Genomic DNA, 21,854 nt, shown 5'->3' on the forward strand with positions numbered 1-21,854 from the left:
GAGCAGAACATACTGCGATGAACTCATCAGGTGACGTCGCCTGCTAGACGTATGGCTCCCAATATTTGCCATTCGTCATCATCATCAACAGGGCAACGGTCTAGGCGGTTTTGCGATGAGGTCCACCAATTCGATATTCCTAAAAGCTGTCTGGCGTCCTGGCCTACGCCATCGCTATATCTTAGACCGGGTCTGCCTCGTCTTCTTTTCCTACGATAGATATAGCCCTTATATACTCTTCGAGCTGGATTATCCTTACCCATACGAATTAGGTGACCTGCTCACTGTAACCTGTTGAGCCGGATTTTATCCACAACCAGATGGTCATGGTATCGCTCAAAGATTTCATCGTTATGTAGGCTACGGAATCGTCCATACTTATGTAGGGGGCCAAAAATTCTTTGGAGGATTCTTCTCTAGAACGCGGCCAAGAGTTCGCATTTTTTCTTGCTAAGAGCCCAAGTATTCGAGGAATACATAAGGACTGGTAAAATCATAGTCTTGTACAGTAAGAGCTTTGATCCTATGGTGAGACGTTTTGAGCGAAACAGTTTTTGTAAGTAAAAATAGGCTCTGTTGGCAGCCAACAATCGTGCGCGGATTTCATCGTTATAGCTGTAATCGATTATGATATTGGACCCTAGATGCCATTAGTTGACTTAAGACCGAAACTCCAGCTGCAGCCTTGTCCGCCAGTGCTTTGAGTTGTTCAAAAAAGCCCATATTTGAGTCAAGAGTCAGTCTAAGGTACTCTACCGTTGGCTTTGACTCGATTATCGTCTCGCCGATCCATATGGGACGCAGGGTCGGAATTCTCTTTTTAGTCAGGCTGACTATTTCGGTTTTTCTTTCCAGCGCAAGGTTGAAACCATGAGTAGCCATCCATCCGCTTACTCATCGCATCAATATACAAAGTCTACTTTGCGCCTGTTCAACAGTGCGCCCAGCAAGAAGGGCCGCGACATCATCTGCATAACCGACCACGCGAGACTCTTCTGGTCGCATCTAAGCAAACTATCAAGCGTTGCAGAGGTCTGGCTCAAGATGGATCCCCCGACGTGATCTACATTCTTCTCTGACTCTCTAGCGTTTCATAGATCAGGGAGCGGTTCCTTAGATAATACCTCAATATCCGCAAGAGATAGTTTTGCACGTGGAAAGTATTGTCTAGTGTGCCTCAAATCTCTTTCCATCCTACGGAATCAAAGGCATCTCTGACGTCAAGCGTTACGATGAGCACCACCCGTCGAGATCGGCCATAAATTGGACACTCAGAATGGCGAAAGGGGATATCGAACATTTCTCTTGAGTTAATGACAACAACGGTACCTTGCTTACAGATCGATATGCCGCGGCAGTGGCAGTGACCTGCCCACAATTGAGCAATTTTAATATCTTCGATCAATGCTATCAGTCAATGGTGAATTGCGTTATGAAATTGCTGCACGCATTACCGCAACGATGGAAGTGACATTATACACGATATCGAACACTTGTGCGGCACTAATCACAAGAATGTTTTTGCTTTGTTTACCGTCCGACGAGCCGCAACGGATAGATAAGGAGAATATTTCGAGTCAATTTCAACGGAACAACTTGTTCATATATATCCACAAGCATTGTCGACATTTGAAGCAATTTGTCGGCTTGGCTGAAGTTGAGGAAGTAGATTAGAAAAGAACTAGGTTTTTTTCCTTATTCTCTAAATTTTTTACTTTTTGTATGCTAACAATTGTTTCGGGGACCACGTGACTCCTCCATCAGTGCTACTATCTAATTCGGTATTAGCACGTGGTCCTCGAAACAATTTTATGTTAAAGAAAATAAAAAAATTACAGAATAAAGAAAAAAATCTAGTTATTTTCTTAATCTATAATGATTACTGTAAAAAATAAAAACATGGAAACAAATTTCAACTTGAGGAAGTAATCAAACGAATAAAATCGGGGAAGAGCAACAGGACCTGACGACATAGTATCTGAACTGTGAAATGCGAAGAGCTAGCGCCCAACATTGTGTTTCAGTAAGTTCTTCCACCGAATTGTTTGGAAAGGTAGAACAACATCTGACTGGCAAGAAATCAGTAACATTCCAATATAGAAAAAGAAAGGGAATCCAGCAGAATATTCAAGTACTTGTCCGATCCATTCTTGCTCCATGCTATGAAGATTTTTGAACGTATTCTTGACAACTGTATTTGCGACATCATTCAAATAATCGTGGAGCTGAATCTGTCAGCAACTGCGAAACTATCATACTTACGCAATGCACGTTGTGCGGTAATTCATGGAGAAAAACCGTGGGAAACATCGCCCTCTTTACATTGCTTTTATGGATCTAGAGAAAGCGTTTGACCGTGTGCCTAACGAACTCATTTGGTATGCTCTACGGCAGCACTTAGTTTCAGAAGAACTCATGCACTTCGTTAAACTGTTCTACGCGATCCGAAAAGTAAAGGATGAAGTGTGGATCAAAACCCCTTCGTGTTTTTGTCGGTGTTAATCAAGAAAGTACCCTCTCACCACTCCTCTTTGTTCTTGTTATGGACTGTCATATGGGACATCCAATACACTGCTTTACGTAGATGATGTTTTCATAGTGTCTCAAAGTAGAGCTAATTTAGAAGTGCTTTTTCAAAACTTAAATGATCGCCTCATGCAATATGGTTTCAGATTGAATGTGGATAAAACAGAACGTTTACTCGTCGATGGTATGATCACGTAATTCGCGCTAACGAGAATGCACTTGCCAAGATGGTCTAAAGATCGTAGTCGATAGGAAACAACAAAAAGGCCCGTAGCAATGGTAGCTTGATACGCCAGATATTAATTTGAAAGACTGGCGACTGCATCCAGATCAGGCTTTTGACAGGGCAAAATGGCCGCTTGCGAACGGGACAAAGGCTGACGAAGAAGATGCGGGCAAGGATTTTATCGACCAGAACTGGAAGGACATTTTGAAAAGATATTAATCGTACGTAGCAACTGGCGCATCCGTTTCAGTTAGGGAAACTTGTACAGCAGGGGCAACGTTAAGAGTTTTAGCGTCTTGGACGCATTGAAGACTAGGGCGTTGACCAGTCTTTTTTGTCCGTTCTTCGTTTTAAGATATTTTAAATGAAGACGTTGGGACATCGTAGGAGCCACTCACAATCGGTATATTAGAAGAAATGGTTAACTTACCTATTTATTTGTTGATAAAAGAAGACCTTGTAGGGCACCAGAACTAACTGAAAACCTAAGTAGACAAAGTATGTCACTAGCGCAGTAAGAGCACCACCTCGGATGGATGAAAAATGAGATCTCGTGGTTTTTGATAAGTTTCGATCTAATAATAGATAACTTTCCAGATTCGATGTGAATTAAACGTCTCGTTTAGATCTTCGGTTTAATACTTTTGCGGTTTTCGTAAACATTAAATACTAATCTCTATAGACTGAGTATTTTCTCACAATCTTATAATTATTAATTACTGTTAAACTGGAACAGATCCAGTGAAAGATCAAGCATGGGCGGAGGTTGTGTTTCCTTCATGTTCACTGCTTCTACAGCATTATCGCTGGCGTGATCGTAATTAATGACAGACGGTACAGGATTCCGGTTGATGGCATCATCTCCGGTCAGGCTCTTCATTCCTTCCTTTACTAAATCGTCCACTGTTCGTAAAAGACTATCATCCGAAGTAATTATGTTTTCGGTTAGATTTAATTTGGCATCTGCAATTGTGTCGTCTAATGAAATGCTTAAATTATAATCTAATCTGGCTGGAGGTGGTTCGGCAAGTGTGGTGTCACTAACAGGCGGCGGTGGGGCGCTAAGCGCACTTAAATCGACGCCGTAATGGCCTTCAGCGGCACCAAGCACTTTTGATACGACTGAATTCACAAAATAAATAGCTGACTTATGGGTAACCAATTGTGATCTCCGTAATTGAAGTTGGTTCACGAAATCAGTCAGCTCGTTCAACAAAAGCGTGATTCTTTGATCTTCGGTGAGATTTGGTTGTTGTACTTTTTTGACTAGAAATGTATACAGACTTGAATCCCGAACCATCTCTTCTACTCCGGGATTTACGAAATGCTCGGGATATGTTCCAAAATGTCGGAGCATCTTGTTCTTGCCTAAGTAAATCTTATTACAAACATTGCATCGATATTCAGGTGGAACGTTACGTTCACGTTTGATTCTTGTGTTTTCAACGTTTTCTCCGGCTAAAGTCGTCGCACTTGTATCATTATTGCATTTGTAACTATTATCATTGGCATTTTCAAAATTTTGGACCTGGAGGGGCGTTTCTCCCGAGACTTTGAAATTGCTTTCAATGAACTGTGGAAGTTTTGACATGCGACCACATCTTGTACGTGATGAAAGTGATGATGTTGAGGTGAGAGGATGTACTTGTTGTGAGGCTGTTGTTGTTACTATTTGCGGAAATTGATGATCGTCTGTGGTAACTGTCCTTTTACGTGATATTTTTCGCGGACGTCCACGCGGCCTTTTCGGAATGCCATCCTTTGTTGGAAGTTTTACAGGAGATGCGTGATTGCTACTGTTATTGAGGTATTGTACAAAGGTAGGGTTTCCTAACTGGATATTTACATCGTTGTCGACTATATTCAATTGCAATTCTGCTGGTCGGACGATACGATAGATAATCTTCTTTTTTGTCACTGGACTGCGGTAAATTAATTCATTTTTTGTCCTGGAAAGATAAAAATAAATTAATTGCGACATTCAAGGTCTTATATTAATAAAAAATATACGAATAATTAAGCCGTCTTAGAAAGCAGGTTATTAGCCGTTAACAGAAGATAATATTAAATACTGAGTCGCTCTGATAGAGCTTTCTCTGTTCGATGAGGATTCACTGAGCCTATTATATTAGGATAAATTTTTTTTTTAATATCCGCGAGTGTTGAGGATCACGAGAATAGTCATTTTTCATTAACAGAGATACTATGATTTATTTGATATATAGATATACCTAGATTTATGCGTTCATTTACTCAGTAGCTAAAATTGCAAATTAAATACACCGACCGGAAATATTTTGCTTCTCAATATTACCTGAATGTGCAGTTTTAGGTACAAGTACTCGTTTTTCGCTTGCTACAAAAAATGAGTACATTGACCAACGTTTGGATGAGGATACATTTTAAGATATTATGCATTGACTGGAAATTTGCTGATTTGTAATTATTGAATTAAAAAAATGTTGTTCGTAGTATTAAGAATATCAGTGCGAAATAAATTATTGAACATTCAATAGCGGTATTTTCCTGGCAGATTTTGCCATTAATTATATATTCTCTCAAGTAAGATTGAGACATATCTTTCTTAAACATCCTCTCCGACTGGAGCGGTCAGACAGGAAGTTTTCCCCAATTTCATCTATCGAGGCAGATTGGCTTTCTTGATCCTTACATTTAATATCCTCTGTGCATTGAGTACCTAGGGGAAGGATTCAAAAGCTGGAAGAATTGGTGGCTTATTTTCAGGCTTATCATCGGAGGCTGTTAAGCCTGCAAAAGGCGGGTGATCCATACTTTCGTATACAGGAGGATATGGAGGCGAAATTTGGAGTGTTGAGAGCCCTAATCGAGAGGGATCAGGCCAATATCCAAGAAAAGGCGTCAGAAGGAGAGTCTTCTGGCCATGCACTAGGCACGTTTGCTGCCAACATTGAAAATCGAGCCTCATCTACTTTTCTCCACGAGTTGCCGAAATTGCCACCGATCGATATTCCCTTGTAAGGAATGGGTTCCATTCATGACCTCTTTAGAGCCGTGATAGGCAATAATCAGTCAACAGGAGATATAGCGCTTCTAATACTTGAGGAACGTTTTGCTGACAACCGTCAAGCTGCGAGCGAGTATTTGGATGCGATAATTGACGTTAAAATGGCTTAGTTTGATTAGCAAACCAGGGCTATGAGATATCCCATTGGGGCCAATGGAAGTCCGAATCGCAATGCGGAAAATGGATAGCGAGATTCTTCGCCTCTTTGAAGAGCCCATTGAAGGTAGTCGGATGCTACCTTTAGTTGGAAAGTTTTGTGGCTTCCTTCTAAAGAAATACAAGCTGCTTTTGACGATTTAACATCAGTCATCGCCTGGTCAGCCCTTCAAGAAAAAATCGTTCACGATATTGAAGGATAATGACTGCGTTTATTGCAAAGGAAGTCATGCGTTATACGCATGTGATAACTACAAAAAGCTTTCTGTAAGGGAAAGAAAGAAATGCCGAAATCGGCTGTCGCATAGGAAAAAGCAGAAGTGCGGTAGCAGGATACGTTGTTTCGAATGCAGTAAGGATCACTACAAGTTGCTCCATTTCCAAAAGGAATTAATCGCTATTACTGCCAGGCAGCATGGGATAGTTGGATGAACAGCACTTATCAAGGCGGCAGGTCCATCGGGAAAAATGTTGATTCTACAAGCATTAATTGACCTGGATCTCAATTACACAAAACTTTGCATCCAATTTTGGACTTACAGTCGAGGCATACGTTTAAGAGGCGCTGACAACATTTCTTCCAAGACAGGGTTGGGTGAGTTGAAATCTGAATTGACGAAGAGGTTACAACTTACAGACACAACCTACAATATTAAATCGGGCGTAGATCTAATTCTAGGTGCTGAAGCCTTCGAGGAAATTATAGAGCCCCGGATCAAGTGAGGAAGACTTTTACGTGCCTACAAGACAACGTTGGGCTGGGTCTTATCTGGCAAGGTTCCTATTAAGGTAAGAGAAAATTCAAAGTTAGCATCCAACATATCTACGGTAGAATTTCAAGCCGCCGTTAACGTTTCTTCGACACGGAAAATGTTCCAGATGATACGACGTCTGCTAAAGAGTTCGAGATCATTTATGAAAGTACGGTTAGCCATGAAGCAGATCGAAGATATACGGATACTCTACCATTCAAGGATGATCCTAGCATTTTTCGGTAGGAAACTCTAGTAACAGGGCGCTGATATGGTTTAGACTAGAGAAGCGGTTGGATAAGAACGAGGAATTGCGTATAACATACCGTAAGGCGATGCAAGAATGGAAACCGAAAAGCCCGTTCATAGGATAGGACGAGGATCACCCCATGCCCACCACCCAGTCGTCAAAATGGAAAGTACTAACACGGAAGTTGGACAACTGTTCGACGCTTCGATAAAGGCTTCATCCGAAATCAGTTGGAATCAACGACTTCATAGAGCGCCCAAGCTGCAGGATGGCTTGGCTGCGATAATTTTGAGATAGAGTAAGTACAAACATGCATTTTCATCAGATATGGAGAAAAATTCAGGCATTAACGACTAGGCCCGCTAAGCAGTTCGTTTTCACAGTGGTTTAATTCGGCGAAACTCCCGGCGCCCTCGCAATCAGGGCATTGTATCAGCTGGCAATAGATGGATGGGAAGGTTCCCTAGTGCAGCGGATAAATTGAAGAAGGGTTTTTTCGTTGATAATTTATTAAGCGGAGCTGAGACGACGACTATGCTTATCCAACAAATAATTAATCTTTTGAGACCAGACAGGTTCCACCTGAGAAAGTGGGCTGGGAATGATCCTCAATTGCTATAAGATGTTTCAGCTGAATCAAGGGAAGTCGGACTCCATGAAATCATGAGAGAAGCAACCATTGCCAGACTAGATTATTGTGGAATCCATCGACGGATGACCCCCGATTCAAGTCTGTGAAATATTATTCAACTGAAAGCCTAACCAAGGGGATAATATCAAATATGGCTGCAATCTACGATCCATTGCAGTGGCTTACACCAATGACGATAGGGATGAAAATCCTCATGCAGAAGATTTGGCAATCTGAAGTTGGTTGAGACGACATTCCCCTGGAAGATATATTGATAGAGTGGTGACGGTATGAAGCCGAGCTTCCAGAGCTGGAATCTATTCGGATGCCGCGCTAAATTCAAGAAGTACGCGTGCGAGCTTCATGGTTTTTGTGATGCCTCGGAAGCAGCATGTGCGGCGGTGCAAGACGGAAGATACGTCGTGGAAAGGTGTCTGTATCCCTGCCATGTGCGAAGGCTCGTGTGAAGCCACTGAAAAAGAGGTTGCCCTTCCAAAGTTGGAGCGGAAAGGTGCCGTGCTTGTAGAAGATCTAATGAAAAGGGTGATTTGCACAATGGACCTGAAAGAGGTAGCAGTGAATTGCTGGTGTCTCAATGATAGTCTTGGATTGGATAAAAAAGAACCCAGAAAAGTTGGATAGTGATGTCAGCAAGGACGTGAACCACTTAAAAGCTCTTGGAGGATATTCCAGGACTTGGGGTCACGTCATATCAAAGGACAACCCAGCAGATAATGCTTCCAGAGGCATAAGTACTCGCAGTTTGGTGAATCATCTATTAAGGTGGAAGGGCCCACAATGGCTATCAGACAAGAAGAACACTCAGGAGGTCGTCAGTTTCATCAGTGTTAATGCCAAGTTTAATTTATTGAAACAGGTTTCAAGTTTCTCAATGTTAATAAGAGTTGTTCGGTTCAACATAAAGTTCTTCGATAGAATACTTTGCATGGGGCGTAACGACTGTTCGAAATTATTTGAGGATGCGGTATTGGATCCTGAATGTTAAAAAGTGATTTGAAGCAAACTTCATCGTTGTTTGATATGTGTTCGATATGCAAACCGAAGAACTCAATAATTTATGGGAGATATTCCTGCGGTTCACATCATACCCAACCCACCATTTTTGTATTGTGGAGTAGACGTAGATCCATTCAGGATATGAATGTTCAAGGGGTCTACTGCCGTCTTAAATGGATATGTGTGGTGACCAAGGCTGTGTATTTGGAACTAGTAAGCGACCTGTTGATCGAAGCGTTCCTGGCAACTTTCAAAAGATTCACTGCAAGATCCGACCTACAGCGATCATGATGCTAATTTCGTGGGAGCAAGCAACCAGTTAGACAAGCAGATGCAGCAAGCGATAAAAACGGAATCATAGAAGGTCACAGCAATATCCGCGAAGGACGGTATCACTTGGAAATTTATTCCGGTGGCTACAAACTTCCCCTCCGTTACATGCTTTTCTTCTATTATGTGTTCCACCACGGATGATCTTATGTGTTGCCTATTCTGACGTTTGGCTAATTCTGTCTCCTTTAGGTGCTCTCTGACCCAGGCATGGACCAGTCTTTATGTCTGGCCAATGTATGTTTTGGGACAGTTATTGTTATTGATCAAGATTCCATACATTTTAGCATGGAAGACCCTTGTATATTATCCCAAGGGAAAGGTTCACTGTTCGTTTATAGCCGCTTAAAAGAAAACTATCCGGGATTTCAAGGAGCGGCAAAAAATATCCTGGAGGATTGTTAGTTGCGTATCAGTGAAATTCATATTACGTTCTTCGTGGACGCAGCTGGGCGAGGAAAGATGATGCACGCTGTGGTGATGGTAAACTGTTGACTTTGAAAATATTGCGTTGCGAAACAAGAAGATTGCAGTTCCGTTAATCTGTACGCCGATTTCGCGGCTGCCAATTAGTGCGGATGGGCTGAAAAGTGCTTCTGATATTTATTCTCGGTGCTTCTTGGGAGTTCTTTGCTGAGGTATTGTTAGCGTATCTTCGTTTCAATAGAGTGGGTATCCAACATTCTTTAATTTGGGTTTTTTAATCTAATCAGCATTGTCGGTGACATTTTTATTGTCTTTTTTGCTCAACTCTGCTGGAAAGGAGTGTTGTCGGTTGCTATGACTACATGAGCGAGTGGATGTTGTTGCATGACAGTCTGTACCTGCGAAGGAAGCTCAAGAATGCGTTTGAGCTATTTGAAGCTGTTTTGATTTTTTAACCCATGTGTTGTGATCGCAAAAGTTTTGCCAAATTGTTTTCGTGGTCTTCAACGCGACCATTATCCCGGCCTGCGCGTTTTTCTACACAGGAAAAAACCGAGAAATTAAGTAATGGTTCATTCACAACATCAACGGCAACCACAATCGAAAGGAGACAGAGCCTCATACGCAGCGGAGAACCAAGCTCAACGATACAGAAGGGGTCTCGATTTTATGGACAACAAGGTATCTGATTAGGCAACGTGATTTGCTGAATTTTCATTTCCGACTGCTGAAAAATTGAGTCGGTAGAACGTCAGCATCGGAATCTCGGAGCTCTGGGATTGAATCCCAGTCATCATGGGTGTCTGTGTTCGTTTTGTGTTTGTCTCACTGTTGTGAGCTTATCACACAGCTTTAAGCTTGATGAAATTACATAGGTATCTCGCCATGCACTCTTCTGGATCATCCCACTTTTTTACGTTTGAGGATAATCTTCTATATTCTACCAAACAGGGGGACTCGAGAATCAGTAGACATTACAACAACTGAGTTCTATTCTCCCAACATCTCTTCCGATGTTCTGTGCCCCACACGTCATTTATTTTGTCTAAACGAAATAGTCCATGAGCTGCTTTCGTTGCATTGCGTTGGGTATTTACATGTATCCAAAGGCTGCAGATTGAGTACTGCACTTAGAGCTGCGGCGGATACTGTGTCGATAATAGCCAGGTACACAGTTCTTTGCAGTGAGGCTAGCTTATAGTGAAGGCTTTCTTGTTCCGCCTTAACTCATCACACTAAGGACGCATAGGCGAACATGGGCCTAATGGTAGCAATTTCACTCCACATGAGGTCTAATTCCACGTGTGGATGCAAAAATCTGTCTGCACAGCCTCTAAGTATTGTTCCAAAGAAGCTTCGTATCCAAATCTACCTATTAATTACGATACTTTCCTTCTTACTATTAATCTGGAAGCCATGGCTCTTGCACTAGAAAGATGTAAGGGCAGTCCTGCAACTTTGCTAGGCTTGCTGCATACTGTAAGTTAATTTAACCAGCCGCGAAGTCAGTTATCTGCAGTGTGGAGTTTCTCTGGACTTTGGGATAGCTATTAGTGCAGCAACGACCATGTTCTCATTCTCAAGAAGCTTCGACTTCTGAAGCCGCTCTCGACCTTCCTAGGTTCACTTTGTCCTGCTTGCAATGATCTGTTCCACATACCGATATTAGACCGGTTGTCGTTCACATCGACCAATGTGCGAGACCAGATAAAAGCAGCAGGATCACTCTCAACACCATTCGATATCAACAACGGTCTACGACAAGGGGATGCCCTATCATGCGTCCTCTTTAACCTGGCTCTCGAGAAAGTGATCCGTGATGCTGAGGTAAATGCAAGAAGTACGATCCTCTTTAAGTCCACCCAACTACTGGCCTATGCTGACGATATCGACATTATGGGAAGAACTACCCGAGACGTACAAACTGCCTTCATCCAGATTGAGTAGGCGGATATCGGCGCGAGATCTTGGGCTGCACATCAATGAAGGCAAGACAAAATATATGGTGGCAACGTCAGCACCGAAAACCAACCAACCAACAACATCAAACCGCACTGGTCAAACGGGAAGAAAAAAGATAGGAGAATACAACTTTGAGACCGTTGATAATTTCTCCTATCTAGGGTCGAAAATCACCAGTCAGCCAAAAGAGCCTATTTCAGCTTATAAAAACTGTTCCGCTCGAAACGTCTCACCATAGGGTCAAAGCTCTTACTGTACAAGACAATGATCTTGCCAGTCCTCATGTATTCCTTGGAAACTCGGCAGACCCTGCCTAAGATGGAGCGATGGCGTAGGCCAGGACGCCAGACAGCTTTGGGGATAGCGAATTGGCAGACCTCGGCGCAAAACCGGGATGTCTGGAGTTCCTTATTAAGGCAGGCCTAGACCGGATACCGGTTGTTGCGCCGTTGATGATGATGATGTCGTTCACATCACCGGCTTTCCTTTCTTCCGCTTTTTCGCGGAAGGGAAAGGAAGGTTCTGATAGGAAAGAATTAGCCTGTAGTCCCCTCTCTTATGCAACTTAAGTTAAGCTGGGACTAACTTTTGATTGCAAGCTGAGCTTAAACCCAACTTAAAGCTTACTGTGCAGAAAGCAGCGACCATCAGCTCAACATTATCAAGGATGCGTTCAGACATAAGGGGCTCGAAACACAGCTGACGATTACTTTTATTGCGAATCGGCAGCTGCGTTCTTTTACACGCGATGAAATTCGTAGGCAGCCTCAATCTGCTTGTCACCGAAGCGCTTTCCGAACATCCTGGATCTACGAGAAAACAATTTATTAGGCAGAATGGTTAATTGTGGCGATGATTCCATGGATATTTTACCCGATACCCCAATGTAAAAAACGTGCAAAGTTAGTCACCGAACATGAAGAAGTCTTGAGTTGCGTTCCTGAAACAGTCTTGCTTGAAATTGTGTGACATCGAGTGGGGTACTTGGAAATTACTATTGATATTTTTCACGGGAGAATCCACACGAAAACCTTTTTTTACAATCCTGGCCTTGAACCTGGCCAAGATTAGATCAGTATTTGACTCCCTCCAATTTCTGACAGGTACATCGATTGGAACAACCGAGAAGTTTCTGGATATTATAAACTTTTATTTCAACTAATTTTTATTCTTCCCTGTAGAAATAAACATGAATGTCAACACGCAGAGCTCTGGGTAGAACCGTAAGTTTTTTTTATTCCCCTTTTAATTTTATTAATCATTTTTAAGTTATCATTTTAAGTTTATTATTTAAATTCACTTATCATTTCAATTTTATTATTTATATTCTTTGTCGGAGTCAAAGAGTAGTATAAGTTCCAGGGCGAAACGCGGATTAGTACCCTAAACCAACACCAACAGCTCTACTATCAAACCCTATCTGTACCTCCAGGTGGTGATCGCTAGGAGCTCTTTCTTAATGAAAATGTGCAGACGGAGAAGCATGAAGGCGAGTCTCCCGCCCCTAAAAACGGAACAAATTGTACCAACTGGTCCTCCAGGTTGGGGGTTGGGTAAGGCTGACAACCCTACACGGAAAACAACTTGTTACGAAGCCACAACAGGAGCCTCGGTCTAGATGGATTTTACAACGACGAACCCGGCAACGAAAACGGAATAACGATTTGCGCATTTTCTCACGGAACGTGCGCTCCCTGTAGGTGGAGCTGCTAAGCGGCTAGCCGATACCCTATCCCAATATAGAGCTGATGCAAGAGCGTTGCAGGAGATGCGTTGGACAGGGACCGGTTTCCTGGAGAAGAGTCGCTACACCATATATTATAGCGGCCATTCAGTAAACCATGTGTTTGAAGTAGGTTTCTTAGTCAGCCAAAAAATGAAATCTGCTCTTATCGGCTTTGAAAATCTAAACGGAAGGCTATGCATTCTGCGTTTACGAGGCAAATTTAGAAATATAAGCCTCATAAACGTACACGCACCAACAGAGGAGACTGCAGAATCGGAGAAGGATACCTTCTACGAGGCAGTTGAGCGGATCCTCGAAGCCAGTCCCAAGTATGATATCAAAATCATACTTGGGGATTTTAACAGCCAAGTAGGGACGGAGCCCGTATTCAGGCGATACGTTGGCTACCATAGCTCACATCATAATACAAATGATAACGGACTACGGATTATTTAATTAGCAGTGTCACACGAAATGGTTGTTGGAAGTACCCGGTTTGCGCGGAAAGTGGTCCAGAAAAATACGTGGGCCTCTCCAGACGGGGCCACTTTCAACCAAATTGACCATATGCTGATCGAACGCCACCACCTCTCAGCCTTGATGAATGTCAGAACATATAGGCCAATATAGACTCGAGCTCGAATAACAATACCACCCAGAATCCCCCCGATAATCAGGTGAGGGTTAGCACTGAAGCCATTTACAACACAGTCCTCCGCAATACCTATAAGAGGGAAATGGGTGCCGCAATAACCGCAATCAACAGAGATCCTGGAGATGAAGCATAAACAAGTGATCTCCATATTCACCTGAAGAACGTTATCATAAATACGGCCACAAACATACTTGGCCCCAGCCGCAAAAAGATTCGAAACGGCTGGTTTGACGATGAATGTAAGCTAGCAACGGAAAGGAAGAATGCTGCATACCGAATAATGTTGCATTCTCAAAGAACGCGGGCACACGCAGAGACTTATCATGAACTCCGGCGAGCGGAGAAGCGACTTCGCAGACGGAAAAAGGAAGCCTGGGAGAACCAACAGATCTGTGAACTCGAAAAGTACAGGGAGCAACTGCACCAGGCCCGGAAGTTTCACCAACAAGATGAAGCCTCATCCTGCCGAGACAAAGCAGGAAATCTGATTTCCAATAGAATGGGCATATGGAGCGATGTGTTGAGTATTTTGATGAACTGCTTAACAGCTAAAGTACCGGCGAGTTAGAGGTCCAACTGAAGACGATGGACAAATGCTACCACCACCAAGCATAGAAGAAACAATCCGTGCAATCCATCGGCTTAAAAACCATAAGTCGCCAGGAGCCTTTGGAATTACAGCTGAATTGGTTAAATATGGAGGCGACCAATTACACCAAGTGGTTCATCAACTTGTGCTTAAAGCGTGGGACAGCGAATCAATGCCTGACTGACAAAGAGGCATTATCTGTCCCATATATAAAAAGGGAAATATCACACGGTGCAGCAATTATTGAGGTATCACGTTGTTAAATACCATCTATAAGATATTTTCCACTATCTTGCTAGGTCGGATAGATCCATACGCACAGAACATTATTGGCCCATACCAAAGAGGCTTCACTCCAGGCAAATCAGCAACAAATCAGATTTTCTCTCTGCGGCAAGCGATGAAAAAACTGTTGCAATATGGACATCAGTTCCACCATCTTTTCATCGGCTTTAAAGCCGCCTATGATAGCATAGCCAGGGTAAAACTGTACACTGCCACTGGTATCCCGACGAAATTGATAAGACTGACTACGCTAACCCTGGCCAATGTGTGAGGCAAGATAAAAGCAGCAGGATCACTCTCAAGACCATTGGACATCAACAACGGTCTACGACAAGGGGACGTCCTATCATGCGTCCTCTTTAACCTGGCCCTGGAGAAAGTGATACGTGATGGAAATGTGAGTGATAAGATCCTCTTTAAGTCCATCCAACTAATGGCCTATGCTGACGATGTCGACATCATGGGAAGAACAACCCGAGAAGTACAAACTGCCTTCATCCAGGTCGAGCAGGCGGCGCGAGATCTTGGGCTGCACATCAATGAAGGCAAGACAAAATATATGGTGGCAACGTCAGCACCGAAAATCAACCAATCAACAACATCAAACCGCATTGGTCAAACGGAAAGAATAAAGATAGGAGAATACAACTTTGAGACCGTTGACAATTTCTCCTATCTAGGGTCGAAAATCACAACCGATAACAGCTACGATGATAAAATCGGCGCCCGGTTGTTGGCAGCCAACAGAGTCTATTTCAGTTTACAAAAACTGTTTCGCTCGAAAAGTCTCACCATAGGGTCATAGCTCTTACTGTACCAGACAATGATCTTGCTAGTCCTCATGTATTCCTCGGAAACTTGGGTTCTTAGCAAGAAAAATTGCGAACTCTTGGCCGCGTTCGAGAAAAGAATCCTCCGAAGAATTTTTGGCCCCCTGCATGAGGAGGACGATTCCGCAGCCTACACAATGACGAAATCTATGAGCGATATCATGACTGTCCGGTTGTGAATAAAATCCGGCCCAATAGGTTACGGTGCGCGGGTCACTTAATCCGTGTGAATGAGGATGATCCCACCCGGAAAGTCTATAAAGGCAATATCTATGTTAGAAAAACAAGACGAGGCAAACCCTGCCTAAGATGGAGCGATGGCGTAGGCCAGGACGCCAGACAGCTTTTAGGGATATCGAATTGGTGGACCTCGGCGCAAAACCGGGATGTCTGGAGTTCCTTATTAAGGCAGGTCTAGACCGGATACCGGTTGTTGCGTCGTTGATGATGATGATGATGAATCACCTGATTAAAATGATTTGCCAATACTCGTTGAATGCTCTTCAACCACTTTAGCCAGAAGTTGTGAATCTTATCAACTCCTGGCGCTTTCCAATTACCTGTCTTTTCCAGGGCTTCAGTAATGTCAGGCATGGTCATTTCGGGGAGGGTCTCGCATGAACGCATAAGGTGTGGGAGCCACGCTGCTTCTAAATTGCAACGGCTAGGTTCGCTCCAAACACTTCTCCAGAAGTCTTCTGCTTGATCCAGATCGAGGTTACTTTCCCGACTTGAGTTGGTGAGATTTTTATAAAATCCCCGTTGATTCTGGAAGAACAAGGTGTTGTCTGTCCTTTGCTATATATATACCAAGCAACAACGCCTGCTGTGGCAATAATCAAATCTAAGTTGCTGAGGGAATTTGAACGGCGTCTGGATCTTGTCCTTAAAACTGAGCTGTACGGCAAAAATAAAATCATGGCAATCAACACCTTCGCCATTCCCGTCCTTCTATACACTTTCGGTGTGATACAGTGGAGTAATACGGATTTAGAATCTGTCAATAGACGGGTAAGGGTAGTTCTTGCAAACAACAACATGCACAATAGAGCTGCCGAAAAATTGAGGATCACTATCCGACATCATCAAGGAGGAAGGGGGGTAATTGATATAAAAACGTTGCACTACAATCAAGTACATTCTTTTCGTGGGTTTTTCTATGAGAAACAATCCTCTAGCCAAATACATCAGGCTACCGTCATGGCAGATAATAAATTATCTCCTTTGAACTTGAGAAGCAGAGAATGGGATTCCATGTCGAATGTTACTTCAGTCCAACAGAAGATCGACATGTGGAAAGAGAAACCCATTCACGGAGGTCATATAAAAAATTTGTTTTTGTCAGGCATTGTCATCGAAGCCTCCAAAAAATGGTTGACTAATGGTATACTTTTTTATGAGACTGAAGCATTCCTAACTTCAATTCAGGATGCTTCGCTCCCAACAAAAAATTATTAACGGTACATTCTTCACGACTCCTCAATCACCAACTGCAGTTGTAGGTTATGCAACTGTGAAGAGGAGACCATCCAGCACATAACATCTGCGTGCAGGATGTTGAGCAGTGCCGAGTACACCAATCGTCATAACTCCGTCTGCAAGATTTTCCATGAAAACCTTGCGTTAAAGTTAACTTAGTGGCAACCTTCCATCCTTATTATAAGTATACTCCGCAGAGAATCTTGGAAAATGATCGGGTTAAACTACTGTGGGATCATACTATTGCCACCGACCACAGTATTAATAATAACAGACCCGATCTAGTTCTGCTTCTGAAGGAAGAACGAGCGTGCTTTATAATCGATGTAGCCGTACAATTGGACCGGAACACTGTTGAAAAACAGCACGAAAAAATCCGGAACTACGGCTCCTTGGCAAAAGATATGAAGCAGACTTGGAGACTACAAAAGATCGAAGTATTCCCAGTAGTAACTTCAGCGATAGGATTAGTCCCGCATAAGTTACATAAAGCGCTGAAAACGCTCGATCTTATGGCTGGACTATACATGGAGATGCAAAAAGCGGTTATCCTTGCAACCTGTGCTATAGTCCGAAGAGTCCTGTCCGGTAACAATCTAACCTAGTGGATTTTAGTCTTGATACGCACTGTCTTCGATTCAAGATCTATGTCTCTGTAGTGTAGAACCACCGCATCATTGACTGAAGTGTTTGCGACAATCGGGATGTAGCAATACATTTTCGCATGGTCGCACACACTTTGCGTTAAAATGCATCATCGCTGTGATGCGGGCCTTTGGATGTTGCCTTCAGCCCATCTTTAGGTTGGTCGCCCCTCGGTCCGGTTGAGCGGGAAGAGGGTCCGTGGGCTTTTTAACTATATATATATATATTATTTGCATTATCGATGGTTGTAGTGGCACTAGCATTTTAAATTTCTTCACTTCAATACATATACCATGCATTTTAGGTGAATTCTTTAATTTGAGAACTTCCTCCTTTCGCCTCGTCCTTGACTCCGCAAACTCGTATACATTAGGGACATCCTCCAAATAATGGTCTGAAGATGACGAGGAAGGGAATGAACCTCACGATAGATGATAGAAATTAATTCATCCTTCACTGCCACAAGCATTACCGATATTTGGAGCAATTTTACCTGTCGCACGATAGAACACCATCTGATTTGCAAGAAAGCACCACAGTTGCAATAAGGAAACAGGAAGGTTCCTTCCGATTGCTCTCTCAAACCATGAAGATTTTTGAATGCATTCTTGACAACCGTATTCGCGAAATCGTTCAAATAACTGTGCATCAAGTCGGTTTTGCGAAGAACTGCGGAACTACTGACGCAATACCACATCTCCCTCTTTACATTGCATTATTGGATCTGGAAAAAGCGTTTGACCGTGTGACACATGAATTCATCTGGTATGCTCTACGACAATACCTAGTACCAGAGGAACTCGTGCGCTGATTTCAATTGCTCTACCGCGATTTGAAAAGTAAAGTTCCAAGTGCGGCGGATGTATCCAAACCGCTTCGTGTCTCTGAGGGTGTTCATCGAGAAAGCGCCCTCTCACCACTCCTTTGTTCTGGTTATGGACACCGTCACAAAAGACATCTAAGGTCCAGCGCCCTATATAATGCTTTATGCAGATGTTTTCCGGGCGTTTAATAATAAGAATTATCTCGAGCAAAAATGTAATGATCGCCTCATTTAACACGGTCTCAGATGGAATCTGAGTAAAACTGTCAATGGCAGTGAGCTGCCCAGAACTGAGTGATTTAAATACCTCGGGTTATTGCTGTCAGCCAATGGAGAACTGCTTGTGAAATTGATTCACGCATTAGCGCAACCTGGATAAAGGTGGCGTTCCATAACTAGTGTTCTTTGTGATCGACGTATTAACGAACATCTCAAATCTAAAGTTTACTGTTTTGTCGTCGGTCCTGCCGCTCTCTATGGTTCTGAGTGTTAGTCGACTATAAAACACAATGAACGGCGTCTTGCGGTAATGGAGACGAAGATGTTGCGTTGGACTAGTGGCGTGACACGTTCTGATACCGTTCGATACAGGGTTACACCAATCGTGAAAAAATTGCGAAACAGGCGTCTTCGATGGTATGATCATGTAATTCGCGCTAACGAGAATTCACTTGTCCGAAAATCGAAGTCGATGGTAAGCGACCAAAAGGCCGGTTGAAATAACGGTGGCTTGATACGCTGGATAGTGATTTGAAGGCCTCGCGACTACATCCGATCACGATGATTCAACCCCGCTAGTGAAAAGGACAAAGGCTAAAGAAAAAAAGGTAGAATGAGGGGGCTGACGTTTGGGTAAATGCCATTATTATCTTTATTTGTGGAGATATAGGAGCGTATGGATTTGGCGACTTAAATTTCGAATAGATGCGTCATTCACATAAAACCTTAAGAATGAGATGCATGGTAGGCAAAAAGTCAACATTTGAAGTCATTTCACCACTAGAATCAATAAATGCAATCAAGCTTGGTGTGGCTATATCATAAATTAAGTAAAATTTTGATTGAATCTTCCAGCTACGAACATTTGCACACATTTGGATTTTGCAATGTACGAGTGCTCCTTGATTATGACGGTATCGAGGCACCCAGAATGGCGCTCAATTTCAGCAACACAGGTTGGACAGCGGGAGATGGTGTGACTCTGGGGAAGACTCCTCTTCTTCTTACGGCACTCTGATATTGTAATTTAACCAGCCTGCCGGAATCCGGCATTAGATTAATGCCATGTCAAACGCCTCACAGATTAGCATAAAATTATAGTGGTAAATAGGGATGGTGTATGTGGAGCCTCGATGAGTTACATCAACGATCGGCGGGAAAGCGCTGTCGATGCAAACAGCAAATCATTACTTCGATGGTCGAGCTAGAGGTTAAAGTCGAAGAATCGAGAGGGAAAGAGACACAGCATCACATAGACAAGACCTGAATTGAACTGCAATGTCAAACAAAGCAGCGAACATGCAAATATAGTTGTACACCTCCCACCTAAGCTAGCTGTTTTTCCTTCCGCCTCCTTTCCAGATGAAAATGATAAACAACTTCAGATTGGCTAACGCATTCAAAGTTTTACAGTTTTGTCCTCTGGAAAGGAACTACAATAACTGAAAGCCCCTCTTGGCCTTCAAATGAGACAATGTTTTTTCTCATGCACTAGAAACTTTCTGCTTTCCAATAAGATATCAAGATAGCTCGTTGTCGAATCCAGAATAAATATTTGCACCTGTTGAAACCATTTCTGCAGGAATGCACATACTTCTATTCCACTCATCGTACCGAGTTCAACGAAAGCCATCTTACCTATTAAACCGGACGCAGGTACTCTCCGCGGGGAGCTTGAGTATGTCGTATGCCAGGTGCCAGAGCCTGTCATTTGAATCAACGCGGTCACTGGAAAACAAACCGATGAAACCCGCAGATTAGCAAGAAAGCAGCTTACCTTGTGCTCGATTGATCCGGCTTCCCAATTTCCTGACAATGCTCCTTTTTATTGCTGGATTCTTGCGTTCGACTCTCCTGGAGGATGTCATCAGTTTTGATTGCAATATCGCGAGCTGTTACGTAGGAAGATTCGAAATCCTTCGCGGTCATGATTGTCCCATTCTTTTCCCGAGTTCCTCTGTAGACATTTGGTCTGACACTTTTTGAAGCAGATTCTTTGGTCGGCGACACCATCTTGTAGACGCCAGGCATGACGTTTGGAGTTAGTATTGGTTTGAGGTCGTGCTTGTCCACGAAATACAGTTTCGTAGCTTCAGCAGTTTCGACATGGGATTCGTCGTCGGACCCACTACTGACAACGATTGGGTCTTCTCCGAAGGAGTTCAACTTCCGGCAGTCACTTCCCTCAAGGTTCGTGAATAGTTGGGACATTGGTTCCGGCGTGCTACTTGCTTGCAGGCAATCATTCATGTCGAAACTGAAGGAGGCCGTTCTGGAAGCTTCTTCTGCAAAATCAGAGCAATGTGCCACTCGACTCTTTGCCTTTGCAAACGGACCAGACAGCTGGTCTATAAGGCTCTTCTCATCCTGTAAATCTCCATTGTTGTAGCTGTTCACGAAGAAAACGCACTTATTGTAAACATTCACATTGCCCTCGCGCCCCTGCTTGCCGGTAGCTGAAGTGATCAGCTCTGCCAATTCGGTGAAATTGGTCTGGGCAACTTGATTGTCGGGGATATGTCGCTCACTAAATTCCATTGCTGCCGGAACTTTGTCGTGGGCTGACCCTATTTCTTCGGGCGTACTCTGAAGCACTTTCTGCAAAATCAGGGAAAACATTTTGAGTTCGCAAGTTGACGGATGACAGGTGAAAAGTGAAAACAAATCTTCGTCTCACCTTGAACCCAAACAAATTCTGTGTTGGGTCAGCGAAGGGTCCTTGTTTCTCGAACTCCTTGTAAACAACGTAATGGAAATTTTCCACTGTACTTGACATTGTCGTAGTGAAGCCAGCGCACAAACAAATTTCTCGGTGTCAGCGTAAATTCGTCAATAAAATTCGTAAACAAATTTTAAGGTTAGGTTCAATAAACTGAAATATGTCAGTTCGCAAATTTGCCAGTAGAGTGCAGACTGTAGTGGGATTCTTGTATTCGAGGTGCACTAACGTGATAAACGGAATGTCATGGCTGAAGGTGGTGGAGCATTTTTTAAACGGTTTTCGACACGAAAAAACGAGTAAATCACAGTCTAAAATTAAATCTAATATCTCCGGCACGGTTGAAGGTGCAGTTGCTGTACTAACCTTTTTTGCAAATATAAATCAAATTTTTAAAACTAAATGGAATTCAGTCCTTGACTTTTTTTGATAATTAATTGCGTTCCAAAGATTTTTCGCATAACGAATTGATTCAAGTTTCTAAAATACCCAGAACTTGCAGTGTTATCTCCCTCCTCCCGATAGCTAATTATACAGGAGGAACTAACTGTCGGCCTTTCAT

General features: G+C 43.0%; 1 protein-coding gene across 2 annotated transcripts; it reads right to left on the reverse strand.

Annotated features, from left to right (window-relative positions):
• Window positions 1-3,370: 3,370 nt before the first annotated feature.
• On the reverse strand, window positions 3,371-21,551 carry LOC119658428. 2 transcript variants are annotated; one of them, XM_038065827.1, is made up of 4 exons: window positions 21,251-21,551; window positions 20,351-21,171; window positions 20,212-20,301; window positions 3,371-4,701 (listed from the first exon to the last, which is right to left on the reverse strand). In XM_038065827.1, the coding sequence occupies exons 1-4, from the start codon at window positions 21,347-21,349 to the stop codon at window positions 3,465-3,467; spliced, it is 2,247 nt and encodes a 748-aa protein (XP_037921755.1). In that variant the 5' UTR covers window positions 21,350-21,551; the 3' UTR covers window positions 3,371-3,464. The 2 variants fall into 2 exon arrangements, with proteins under 2 accessions (XP_037921755.1, XP_037921756.1); XM_038065828.1 differs by lacking the exon at window positions 20,212-20,301.
• Window positions 21,552-21,854: the final 303 nt, after the last annotated feature.

This window comes from Hermetia illucens, chromosome 5 (genome assembly GCF_905115235.1).
Source record: "Hermetia illucens chromosome 5, iHerIll2.2.curated.20191125, whole genome shotgun sequence".
Classification (NCBI taxonomy): domain Eukaryota; kingdom Metazoa; phylum Arthropoda; class Insecta; order Diptera; family Stratiomyidae; genus Hermetia; species Hermetia illucens.

What these genes read in the sequence shown, in the direction of transcription:
- LOC119658428 (XM_038065827.1), bottom strand. Translation starts at nt 21,349, where the DNA reads ATGTCAAGTACAGTGGAAAATTTCCATTACGTTGTTTACAAGGAGTTC. An exon ending in AGAATTTGTTTGGGTTCAAG is followed by an intron (nt 21,172 to 21,250) that starts GTGAGACGAAGA and finishes CTGATTTTGCAG; the next exon opens with AAAGTGCTTCAGAGTACGCC. An exon ending in ACCTGCGTCCGGTTTAATAG is followed by an intron (nt 4,702 to 20,211) that starts GTAAGATGGCTT and finishes TTATCTTTCCAG; the next exon opens with GACAAAAAATGAATTAATTT.